This window comes from Cavia porcellus, unplaced genomic scaffold (genome assembly GCF_034190915.1).
Source record: "Cavia porcellus strain 051 isolate PalLab524CR breed Dunkin Hartley unplaced genomic scaffold, mCavPor4.1 scaffold_22, whole genome shotgun sequence".
NCBI classification, from domain to species: Eukaryota; Metazoa; Chordata; class Mammalia; order Rodentia; family Caviidae; genus Cavia; species Cavia porcellus.
In genome coordinates this window covers 37,599,304-37,612,820 of record NW_026947505.1, presented here as the reverse complement: position 1 = coordinate 37,612,820, position 13,517 = coordinate 37,599,304, and the positions used below count along the sequence as shown (strand labels likewise).

Genomic DNA, 13,517 nt, shown 5'->3' with positions numbered 1-13,517 from the left:
GAGATTTTAAAATTATACAATGAGGCTAGTGAATCATCTTACAAAATTTAACATTTTAAATTGTCTCCTCTTTGGGGCTAGGAAGTGGCAGAATCCAAGCACATTAATTCAGGGTTGGCTTGGAGTCTTGCAAGGAAATGAGGTCTAAAGTGTTTGCAAGTGAACTTTCATGAAATGTTTATCTTCCCCACAAATGATAGCAAATGACAAACATGATATTTTAAAAACTTTGTATTCAATTATTCACACCAAAGATATCCATTAAAATTATGAACATTTCTAAATATATTTCATGTATCATACATATATATATATACTTTATATGTATAATTACATATCAACAAAAGATTTCTTGCTGCTCTAAGCACATTAGTAAAACAGAGATTTTGCAATGTAACACTCATATATGCATATGTACTGGCTGTTTGAATTATGAATTTATTTACATCTTGCCTAAGTTTTAACAAATGGTTACTGTTCTATTATACAAACATAACAATAAAGGATTTTTAAATACAAAGACTGCAAATGAATACATGAAAAATTACACACATGTACAATATTTATAATTTATAAATGCAAAGTTAAGACCTCTTTAAGTTATTGCACTTATGCATTTTACAAAGATTTTTATGTTATACATATAAAATCATTTTTTAAATTTACTAGCTCATCAACTATAATAAAGTTGGATATTGTGCACTTGGAGTTCTTTCCCCTTCCAAAACAGAGCCTAGTAAGGCTTTGGATACAGACCTATAGACTGCAAATCAGTTTACTGTGATGCTGTGTTTTTGGTAGCACAAAACCTGTCTTACATTCCAGCAAGTTTTGGTCTGCAAGGACATTATCCCAAGTAAACCCCAGAAGACTTGGCTAGGTATAGATATAGAATCTCTTTTGCTCCTATGTCCCTGTAGAGAAAGTTACCTCTTCTGAGAAAGAATCAAGATGCTGCATTTGTACAAATTTGGTAACTGTTTCACAGTGTTTTGGGCAAGCATGTAATTTCAAATGGACAGGGGCATTGTATATAAATATCTTCTATGTATAAATCTATCATAGTTTCTGCTTGCACACTAAATGAACATGTAACATATACACCATACAACAGAGTATATAGAAAATAGTCCCACATGTCACTTATTGGCTATAGACCTAGGTGTTAACTACAGGAAAAAAACAAGATTTCAATGCCCATATGATATGATATTTTAGGTGGGCTAGAGAATTAAATAATACACTTTTGAAATTTAACTTACATTAGGAGTAAAAATTTCCACATAAATATCAAAAAAATACACAGTACCCAAAATTATTAGCTGAGCATTGAAATGATAAACCCCCTTCCCTATGTAGGAAACTCTGGGTCCAGTTGCAAGTTTCCACTTTGGTCCTTAGGTGATATTATTCTTTACCCCGACAGAGCAAAGCCCAGATCTGCTTCAGTTACCTTTTCTCATATTGTACAGTAAAGGGGCAGGCAAACCATACAGCTTACAAAACACTGCTTCCCACTGTGAGTTGAGAAGTAAAAATTTAAGTGAGTATCAATGTGCTTCTTTGAATTTTAAATGTGTTTTTCTTGGGAAACGCTATTTTTCTCTTTGTTCCAACTTCTTAATTTGGAACAAGACACGGGTAAACATTTTTCTTTCTTTCTTGCTCTTTTTATCATCCCATAAAATAAACTTAGTGCTTTAAACAACCAGACTATCTAATTTTTTAAAAAGAAGACAACTAAAAAGGTACATACTGCACTGGGTGTCACTACTTTAAAATTAGAGTAAATGTTTAACGAAGTCAGCAAAACGTATTATCAGGATACTTATACACAGGTTAAAATATAACAGCCATGCACTGAAAAGGAGGGGCACATAGTAACTGAGAGCATTCTTAAGCCAGATCAATACTTGCGATAGAAGGAATCCACCAAAATGGCAAAATGAACACAGTCTCTACAGTTAGTTACAGCAAAATCAAATCAGTAGAGTTTAGAAATCAAACACACTTGAAATATATATAGAGAAGTAATTTTTACAATCCAAATCATGCTTATGTACCTGACACTCAACAAAATCTTATAATCAGTGTCACAGTTCTTGGAAGTCCTGGCAAGAAAGGAATCTGAACAGCTCCTTGGTTACAGACACCAGGGGACATGTTAATGAAGTGCATGAAGTCAAAGGAGAGGAATCCAATGAGAGAAAGGCTCTATTCATTCAATTTGGCAAAGTTAACCAAGGATGTATCTCTTTAAATGTTTTCAATTATGCTTAAGCAAGGAAAGAAAAATCATGAATACATAAGTGAAGAAGTAAAATTTCAGTATTTAAAATAAAGGCACAGGCCATGACATGGTGGATAATTTAGTCCTATTAAAGCTCAATCCTTAATCTTGAGTAGTTAAAAAACCAGAATAAAAACCATTTAGAAACCCAGGTATCTACATTTACTCATCTCCACGAAACCTGTACAAATGTATCTAGTATATATGAACATACTAATAAAGCAACATTCACTGAGATTGTATAAATTAAAAACTTAAACATGCTAAAATGGGGAAACCTACACAGAACAAAATAGTTTCAAATTAGTCTGCTTTTGTTGCTGTGGGAACAAGTACCAGGAAAAATCAGCACTGCAGAGACCCCCTGAGCAAGTCCCTCTCCGTGAGGGAGGCCAGGAGCGGGCACAGTGGCGTCCAGCGTTCCCACTGGGTCTCTTTCCAACACAGGTTTCTCACATGCTTCTTGGACATAATTAAAACTGGGTAACAGTAAAAGGGCCTTTTTTGATAGCTATTTTTCTCTTTTGTTTTCCTAATAAATCAACTCAGAGAGTCAACTGCCAATTAGAAGGGTACCTACAGTTTTAAAAGATATTTCATGTCATTGTTGGCATGCATTTATATTTCCAAGAACATTTTTAGTAAAAAAATATATTCACAAAGTTTGTAAAGATGATGGAGTAACTTCATGTGATAATAAAATTTGTCTATAATTAATCAATATGTTTCTACAAATCAAACATTCTATATTTAGTCATAACTAATAACAAAATTTATACTGGATAATAAAAATTTGGCCTACTGTAAAATATTATCTGAATGAGAAATTAAAAAAAAAAAAACTTTTAGGAACAAAAAAAAAATCACCTGCCTGGTTTCACATTATCATTTGTGAAAAGATCTGGGGAAAAATAAGAACCAGAACTCAAAAGTTTGTGAAAATGTATTTTTCCAAGATACTTCTGACTTAAATGTTTTCCAAAACAAGTATCACCCATATATACGCAGGGCTTTTCTAGCTTATGTAAATACTTGCTTCATAAGTAATTCAGTTATGTATGGTAAAGGCTATGTTAAGTTTACAGTGACATACAATCCATTGTTTAAACTGTTCTTCAATCGTGATGGTAGCTCACAAGAAGTTAACCATCCAAAAACTCCGTATGTATTCCGTTTGGAATTTGGTCAAAGTAGAGGTCATGTAACACAATACTCTTCAAGTTTCTGTAATATTGTTATTATAACAGCAAACTTAAGATGCAAAGAAGCCATGGGATTTCCACTACCATGATTCTATTCCATACAAAGAGGCACAATACATGTGTTTCTTTAAAATACTTTTAAAGTAATGTTCAATACACCCTTCTGAAATTCAGCTTCAAATTTAAATGATTGAATTACCTTGTGTCACTAAAGCTATATGTGGTAGGAACCAGTTTCATATATTTGTAGGGGGAAAATATGCATCCAACTAGAATCAGCCTTATGAATACACCATTATAAAACTGATATCCACTATTTACTTATAATCAAGCATTAGATATGTCCCAACACAAAAAACACTGCTTGGGCAGAGAGGGGTGACCTTTATTTTTTGTAGGTTTGCTTTTTCTCCCTCTGTTTCATATGTGTATCATATACATATACATTTAGGTGTATGTCTACATCATGAATGTGTATCATATATACATCTCTGTGTGTCTACATACGTTACATACATACATGAATGTATAGACCTTTGCTCAGCATTATGTTTTATTTCATATTATACAGTAACAATGGAGCTCCATGTAGGGAAGATGGTAACCTTAGAAGCCCATATGGAAATTGAACACATAGTGTTAATCTAAAATAAGAACACTATTTATGTATAGCCACCTCTCTACAGCATAAATAAAACATGCTGTAGCAACTTGACTTAATCTTGAAAAAGCAAAGTTCATGTGGACAGCAATGTGTATAGTATTGAGTCTGCAGAAACATTGTTTTAAAAATTTACTTTTAAAAGCAGTATTCCTGCCAGGAGAATAGGAACAAGTTCTTTGTTGTGGATTGTCTGTCTCTCTAATTCCTTCAGATGAGAACTAAGTGCAGATTCAGGCATCACTGAATCGCGGTGACAACCACCCTGAAAGTGCTGACATGTACCAGAAGTAACTGTCTTGACACCAGTGGAGGACAGCCAGCATATTCCATTGTGATTTTTATTAGACATTATTGTAAGATGTTACAGTAATATTAACCTGTCAGAAGTCGTATACAAGAAACTAACCAAGCCATTCGTTCCTCTGTAGATGTGTGACCTGGGAGAAGAACAGAAAAACTGGGGACATTGTGATGGTGCTGCTTCCTCCTGCTGGCTGCAGAGTGTGTCCACCCAAGCATGATGGAGCAGTGACAAGAGGGACAAATGGGACCAATGCAGCTGCCTAGAGTACATTGCAGAAGACTAACACTTGATAGTGTAATGTGACTTAATGAGAAATGTACGGTAATTTCATGAAATAATTTTTAGAATAAACCTTTTATTTTGAACATGAGTAAAAAATGTTGCCATAACGCAAAGTGAAAACGGAATCATTATTAAAAATTCACATTTTATATCCACAAGATGTATTTTAAAAAGTAGTATGCCTTGCTTTTATTTTGTTCTTTATGCAAAGGGTTCAGTAAATTTGCCACAGCTACAATGAAGAACAAAGTTTGGAAAATTCCTTGACATCTTTTAAACCAAGAGTGGAAGTGCTGAACTTTATGGGGGATGCATACATGTAACTCTTCACAGGACAAGAGTCCATGTCCTTTAGTGTGCAAGGGATTTGCCTGTACCCTCTGTTATAATGCACCTAAGAGAATGAACTCTGATTCACCTGAAATCATGAAGCTGTGGAACAAGAACTTGACTTTTTCCTATCACTTCTTACTCTGTCCCCTTCGTGACACTGTCCTGAGGCTGTGGCCTACAACTCAAATTAACCATAAGGAGATCACACATGAACATTCATGACAGCAATGAGTAAAAGAACCCTATTTATAACCAGCAATAATAAAGCAATACTCGTGTTAAAGCCAGAGTACAATAGCAGAGTAGTACCATTTACACCCTTGTGGAAAGGCGCAAGGGAGAGTACCCTTCAGAGTTGTCTTTCCCTTCCCAATAACGCTTTCACAAGGTTAGCCTGTTACAAAGTGGGCTCAATAGTCCAGTGGAGTTGCTGGTCTGCTGACATCCAACACAGAGCGGTCCTGGCTGCTCATTGTCTGGGGCACGTGTCATGAGCTTGGCAGGGAGCTGGCTGCTCCACAGACATACTGATGTTCCCTTGTCCAAGGGTTTGCCCTCTAGTCACTAGGTGTAGGTTTTCCCAGTCAAAAATAAAAGGAAAAAGCGCCAAAGAAGCAAGATGAGAACCGCTGAGTGGGACGCCTGGTCCATGACCATCAATCCTGGGTCTGGGTCTTCACAGGATGCTTCTCAGAGGTCCCCTCTGCTGAGATCCACAATCCAGTCTCCTCCCCTCGAATCACCTTCTCCCACTGACTCAGATTATCCCTGTGGAGAAAAGAAACAGTTGTATGAGAAGTTTAAAGAGAGTTTCTAGACTGTCTTGAAAGTTGAGCCAATGGCCCTGAAGCCAATGACTAAGCAGAGTGGCTTCTTGTGACACCGATGTGATGCTGATAGTGACCAGACAGGCTCTGCAATTGTCCCTTGGGAAAGAGCCTCAAAGTGACTGAGCTGAGATCAGTTCACACTGCTGGCTCATGTATGCAAAGACAAAAGCCATTCCGAGGCCTGGAGTTTTGTTTCTGAATCAGTTATCAAGATGCTTTGGTTAGGGTGAGTCCCAGGGCTTCCTGCCAGGACCAAGAGACGGCAGGGTGAGAGAGCCTCTAGCACCCAAAGGAGCTGCAGGCCTTCCAGTTCCTGCTCTGTGTGGGGAGAGAGACAGTAAAACTTCTGGGAGGCCTCTACACCCTTCTCGCCTCACACCTGTGCACTTGTATTGTGAATACCGTGTCACACACGAAAATCATCTTGAAGTACACATGGCCACAAACATAAAATTTTCTTACTACAGGAAAATCCCATTTGGGTCCTATTGACCTCCCTTCTGAAGGGCAGCCTCCTTTCTCCTGATGTCCTTTGATCTTTCTCTCTTCCTGTTCTTGGGGCAAATCACAGGTATGGTAGTGTGTAACTGTAGAACCATCTCTTACTCTCTGTGGCTAACCTGGCAGGGCTCTTAGCAATTGCACCTCAACTTTTCTTTATTTTATGCAAAGTCCAAATCATATAAAATTAATTATTTCCTTAAGTTTATTCTAATAACAATCAAACTAAGACACCTTGGAACAAAATAAACTTCCAGCTGCCATTGCTCAGGTCCTAGAGATTTTCTGATATGCTGTATTGGAAGAAGACATATACTAAATTTGGCGTGTCTCCTTGAGCAACAATGATACATGCTGAATGGTTTAAACGTTAGCAGATTAAGCCAAGATCAGCCAAATATATTAAATTAGGAAATGTATCAACATTGCCAACACAGTTAAATGTCACATTCACAAAGCTTTCTAAGGAAAGTTGCTCGATGACATGGTCCAGTGTATATGACCCAGGAACCAGTCATTCTTGCTGGCTTTTGTTATTTAGCCTAAAACAGAGATTGGAAGGAAAAGGATTTAGACTACTGCTTAAGAGATGTGTTTAAGTTGTACATCTAGATTTAGATTGACATTTCAATTTCTCTGGAATGTGTACTCACTTTTAAAGCTGGATCCCACTAAGAACAAGTCCTAGCTCACACTTCCCACTGTCCCTCATGGCTTTCCCTTATGTGATGGGATAAATGACTCAGGTGGGCTAAGGCTGGAATGTTCCATTAACCTTCTCAGCAGTAGAAGGGAAACAGGAACTATCAAAAAAGATTCTTTCAAAAAATGCTTTTTTTTTCCTTTTGTTTGTTGTCCTTACAAAAATAGTACATAAAAAAACTGTAACATCAGAAAGTGGGAGTACACTATTTAAATTTGGGTTTTGTTTAAAACTATCTGGCTAAATGCCTATGCTCTATCATCCAAGGGTGTATCCACTGGGTCCCCAAGGGCAGTTCTGGATGCCTGGTTATGAACAGCCCCTTGACACTAACTCATATAGGGTATGTTATAACCCTTTCCTCTTCTCAGAGGGAACTATCTTAAAAGTAAAGTGCAATTATTTCAAAAATTTCCATGTCCTTAACTGAGTTTAGCTCTCAGAAAAGATGGGGGAGAAGGGAGGTATATGAATCCTAGGATAGTAGATGGCTTAAATTTGTTTTGGGAAGGAAAATTAATACTTGAAGAAGATCTCCATTCAGATTTCCTTGTAAACTACAATGTAATCTGAGCTCCTGCATTTCTTAATAAGCACTGCTGAGGAGACATTGTTGATTTGTCTTTTTCAATAAAAACAGTATTGCGCATGTAGGGGACCTCTGCATGATGGAAAAATACCTGCAGGCTTTTTCCTGGTGAAGGATGTACCCTTCACACACACTTGTACAGTACACTGAATGAGCAGGGTATGGCAGTGGGATTAGTGACAGCCAGCAGGTCTGTTCAAGCATCTCCCAGGGCTGTGCAGTGTACCATGGGCTGGAGGACACAGCCTGCGATGGTTTGCAGGAGTTGAGACCTGTCAGCACACTGTGATGCTCACAGCCACTCAATAGAGCTCCTCTAAAGACCTTCTCCCTCCAGGAAGAAAGACTCTGATCCTGGCCCAGGCAGAGGAGAGGTATACAAGGCAGGATCTCTGACTCTGAGCATGACCTCTGCGCAGAGCCCTCTCTATATATCATTCACTCAGCTGACCATTGGCTCTCTGACACCGGCTGTGTTACCTGCCCTGCCTGCCAGACACACTGCTAGAGCATCAGCTGTGTCTGAGACCCATTTCTGATGAAAATCAACTGAAGAGAAGAAAGCTCACCCTGGGAGGCTGTCAGGCAGGAACACCTGACACTCTCAACAACTTGATACCTAGACAAAGACCCGAACCAATGTTGATATTTATTATAAACTACAGTTTATAATAAATCACAAGATGATGGGATAAAAACTCCTGCACAGAGCCTTAGATTTTTAAGAACAGTATTCCAGGATGAATCACGGTACCTACCTGCAGGCTTTGAGGAGCGGCTCCGTGGGAGGCAGGATCTGGGACAGCGTAGTGTAGCAGGGAATGGCTACGGCGTTGTAGAATCCAATCTGCCTCAGGGAAGATGTGGGAAAGAAAGAAATTTCTCATTAGTGTTTCTGTTTGCACTTAAATTGTCTTCTTCTGAAGTCTATAAAACTAAATGTTTTAGTTTTTATGTATATTATATTTGGGTTGGTATACATTATCATTGATTATAGTTTAAAGTGAATTAAAATACATCTGAGAAATTACATGTAAAACTTTAGACATACTACAAAAGCTACACTTGTGGAAGTCTAAACACACCTGGGTTAAATGAGATTGTATTCATAGATCAGTTAAATTTACTTCAAGTCCCCTTGTCACTGATCCAGTGAAGGCATTTCAAAGTCAAACACGCTCTTCTCCTGCATATGTGACCCTATTCCATCCTAATGTTACAAATTACCACAATATTTTTTATTTATGTGTTCCTCTCCATTTCGTACCTTGTATGATCATATACTCCCCTATTTCTTTTTTAATCTAAAAATGCCATTGATTTCATCATACCTTTCTGAAGTTATTATTTTATTGATATATTAGATTTCACAGTTTTAAATTCTGTTGTACTATAAAATGTATTAAAGAATACTTTTCTGGACTTATTGATCATTTGCAAGTAGATGATGCTACTTTAGACTGGTCTAGGGAAGCAAGATTTAAAAGACTGTGAAACTCTTAGACAAGGAACACATGATTGCCTAGCTCTTGGTAACTGCTCAAAGTGGCTAGTCACACTCATACAACTGGTCAACATCCAGCTCAAATACAATATAACTTGTCAACAGGTATAAGATAAAATTGGCTCTGGAGTGATCATTAACCATAGCTATTAATTTCTTTTAAAAAGATGAACTTCAAGGAACTCCATGAAAGGATATAAAAGAATCAAATCTACAGGGTTCCTCTCTGCTTTCTTCTGGTGTAATGTTATACCCACAGTTATTTATTGGACTAATGCATATACATTTCAATTTTTAAATTAAGTTTGTTTCTCATGCAGAGATGATCTTACTTCAAATTTAACAGATGTCATGCATAGAAAATTCCAAGAAAGAGATTATTGGAAAATATAGAATTTCATTTTGATGACAGAGTAATTTCATAGTAATCAATAATTTAGAAGTAAAATAGTTGGTAAAATATTAGTTAATCACAGAGAATTAAAAAAATATTTTTTTGAAACAAGGTCTCACTATGTACGTAGGCCGACCTTGAACTCATTATGTAGCTCAGCTCAGCTCTCTCAGGCTGGCCTTGAACTTTTGATGATCTACCTGCCTCAGCAACCTGCGTGCTGGGATTACATTCATGCATTATCTTTGATAGAGATATTTAAAACTTTCCTATACTTCACAACTAAAAGATTGCTTCTTGGGCTTTTAGCTAATATCAAAGATATAATGCTTAAAGATTTTCATGCAAAGTACACTATTCTAAAACAAAGTCCTCTAATTAAAAACACTAGCACAGAACTCATATTCTGTCAGCATCAGAAATTACACATTCTTCTGGGGGTGACAATTTAATCACTTAAAAAGAAAAAAAAAACGCTAGATTCCTTTCTTATTCTTTATAACAAGATAAATTCCAAGTGAATTAGCAATCAAATGTAATTGAACAAAAGAAGTAACTGAAAAGGGTATATGAAAACGCTTATATATTTTCAGAAAAAAAAAAAGACTTTTAAAATATGACAAAAAAGTAGACACGAAATAGGAAAGACTGACATCAGTGTACTGATGGTAAAAGCAACCAAACTCCAAGTACATACATGTGTCTTGCATAACAGGGATGGCAGTTGCACTTTCAAATGAATGACAATGAGCTCCTCTCAATGAGGACACGAGTAGGCACTTGGCCAAAGCACTCCCCTGGAGTTTATGTCAGAAAAGAATGTGGGTTCATGGCAGTGTCATCTGTGGAGAGACACTGAGAGCTTATGAAATCCAGCTAGGATTTCCAATTTCACTCTTCAATCATCAAACTAAGGGCCAGTGGAGATCTCAAACATTTCTCTCCATCCTTTTAGCCCATGGCACAGCCATGCCCTCCAGCTTTCATTTTGTATTTAGCCTTGGATGCAAGGGTAGAGGTCAGAGTTGGTTTTCACATCTAAGCTGCAGCACAAACTTTTGGAGTCTACTTTCCAGTCAGTGAGATTTTTAAGAGTTCCTGAGACTACAAAAGCTCACTGGAGTGAAGGAAGTCTCCAAGGTAAAGAGCTGTTCTCTACAGAATAAATCACTTAAGTTTCTTCACTCATCAGCAGCCCTGGACTGATCATCCCTGTACTCAAAACGCACTGCAAAATGGCGCATGCTTTCTCTTCACAAATGACGCTAGAACAACCTTAAGCTGTCTGACTTAACAACTGAGCTCTAACAATCAGTACCTGGCCTTGTGGGACTTCATCCTTTTTGTCTCTGTCCATCATAGGTATGGGCTGTATCCCAAGTTTCTTCATTTCATCACCCTAAAATAAATCAGAGTTGGATTATTCTTTCTCAATAGTCATAAAATTTGGTATTAATGATTTGTTCCCTATGTTCATCAGTTTTTGTCAAAATGAATAATGTTTCTGGTTATTGTCCTAAGAAGCATGCCAAAATACTGTAGAGGTCAGGCTCTCTTCCAGCTCTATTGCAGTTAGTTCAAAGGGTAACGAGTGGGAACAAACCAGGCAGCATGGAATGACCTCAAGGCCTCTGTCATTTCTTTCTCAAATGATTCTTCATGAGAGTGGGGCTGGAGAAGCTGGGCTTCAGAGAAGAGTTTTGACAGGAAGAGTGAAAGACAGTCTACTGAAGGGTAAGGGTACAGGATGCCTGACCACAGGCACAAAACCCATACTTAGAGCTAACATTTGTAAGAGATTTCCTAGGTCAAAGGTTCTGTGTTATACAATTTCTAAATGTTACTTCATTGATTACTTAGGAATTGCTAGGAGACGGTATGTTATTACATTTTCTAGATCTTAGACATCATCTTGCTTTGAATTTAATTATTTGTTAAAGCTTGACTAACAACTTTGTAGATTTGCTAGAATACAAGGCAAAAATGAGTTTTCATGAAAGGATGCAGCTAGGTGCCTAGAAGCACAACTTGTTCAGTAATGCGATCACTGTAGCACTGTAGTTAGTGGTTTTGAACCTGTTTTCTATCATAACTGAGTGAAGCCTACCAATTCCCTTGGTCTCAGTGACTTTTTAAGCTCAAGAAGGAAGCAGATTTTAAACAAACAATGCCTGACTACGTACCAAAAGTAAGGATAAATACAACAAAGAAAAATGACCCGGACTGTGGACCACAAATGTAACAAGTGCTTCCAGGGAACACAAAGAGGTGGAGGGAGGTCAGTGATGGCCACAGGGAGTTCAGTACATCATGGTCTTGCATTTAGTCTTTGTCACAAGAGTGGCAGGCCATTTGAAGCAGTAATGAGAATTATCATCATCCCTATGTGGCAATGTGTCCACTGAAGACTTTGATAGGCTAGAAAACTGTCTGAGGTTATGCAATAATTGCCAAAGCAGGATCTTAGTCTCAAACATGCAGACCATACCCCGCCAGTGTGATTGTGACTGACTCTGAAAGATGCCGGGCAGAAATTCAGGTGGGAGTTACAATCATGTAGAGATGACATGGTGACATTCCGGAAGGAGGGAATTGCAAAAGAGAGGCTGGACCTTGTGAATAGTTAGGTCAACGGCAGGGATATACGGACATCTCCTTCCAGAGACTAGGGGGTCATAGAATACCATGCCTGAAATCATGCTAAATGCTCCATCTGCATTTCTGGATTGAATTATCAATGAGGCACATAAAGAGAAAACACTGATTTATATTTTAGAATATAAATATAATTGGTAAAGTATGAAATATCCCTAGCTACTTAAAATTAAATCACAACACAATGGCTAACTGCAGAATGGCTTTCCTCTGTGCTATTTATAGAATACTCTGGGGTAAATATGTAAATTAGGTTGACTGTGATAACAAAATCAATTATTACAATTCATACAAATACATCAGAAACAGTGTCTTGAGTCTGAAAGTAACTAAGTTACGATACACATACAATAAAATAAAGAAGACAAGTCATGCAAATGCTTGCATACACAAGGTATAAGGAATTCTACAGAAATAGATGCATAACTTTAATCATTTCAAAGAAGAAAAATGTTTTGGCTTTTCCACCATGAAACAATTTAATATTATAAATAATTCCTTTTTAATTTGCACATGAATTATCTGTTGTTTTTGTTTTACTTTCCTTCTTTACTATAGGGGAAATACGAGGTAGAATTAGCTACCACAAATGTCTTTGACCTCTAAATTTACTTAGTTTTTCACACCAAAATAAGTATTCAAAGAATTTACAACTTGTAATGAAGTAATTTTTTAATATATACAGTCCTAGATATTTGTGATTGTATTTTATTTTCTCATAGAAAACAAACAGGAATAACATCTATATTACTGATAATTTATTTAACAAAAAACATGCTAATGGAAGTCACACATATTTGTTTCAGAAGTATCATAAATTAATATTCTACACATTCTACAGAAATCATAATTTGCAGGTGAGCTGACCACTGGATGTATTTATAAGTTCTCTTTTGTCTGTGGTACACCGTGATTATTCTTTTAGTTTCTAACTGCAAGCAGATACAGCACATTCAGAGTACACATCTAGTAATGTTTACTGAATGGCCAGAAGATGAGCTGTCAAGTGAGGAAAACTGTTACACTAATGCTCAACTTAGCGAATAAGTGCCTGAACTGAGATTGGAGAATTTACGCACACATCCAAGTAAGACATAAAAGAATGAATGTTCTCACTTTGTCTCTACATAATTGCTAAATCTTTCAGCTTATGTGATCGACCACATTTTCCAAAATATTGTAACTATCAACATCAGCAATTTAGGTATTAAGAAAATTATCCATACATTTAATTTTTCTTCATATATTTCCCCATTCCTTGATATT

General features: G+C 36.9%; 1 protein-coding gene across 6 annotated transcripts in view; it reads right to left on the bottom strand.

The window, feature by feature from the left end:
* Nucleotides 1–216: 216 nt before the first annotated feature.
* Pde10a (phosphodiesterase 10A) overlaps nucleotides 217–13,517 on the bottom strand; it is a 566,879-nt gene continuing 553,578 nt past the window's right edge. For all 6 annotated transcript variants that reach the window (XM_063233086.1, XM_063233084.1, XM_063233083.1 and 3 more), the window contains 3 exons: nucleotides 10,915–10,995; nucleotides 8,457–8,545; nucleotides 217–5,843 (listed from right to left, as the gene is read on the bottom strand). In XM_063233086.1, coding sequence (XP_063089156.1) covers nucleotides 5,732–5,843; nucleotides 8,457–8,545; nucleotides 10,915–10,995 — 282 coding nt within the window. In that variant the 3' untranslated portion in view covers nucleotides 217–5,731. The remainder of the gene's footprint in view (nucleotides 5,844–8,456; nucleotides 8,546–10,914; nucleotides 10,996–13,517) is intronic.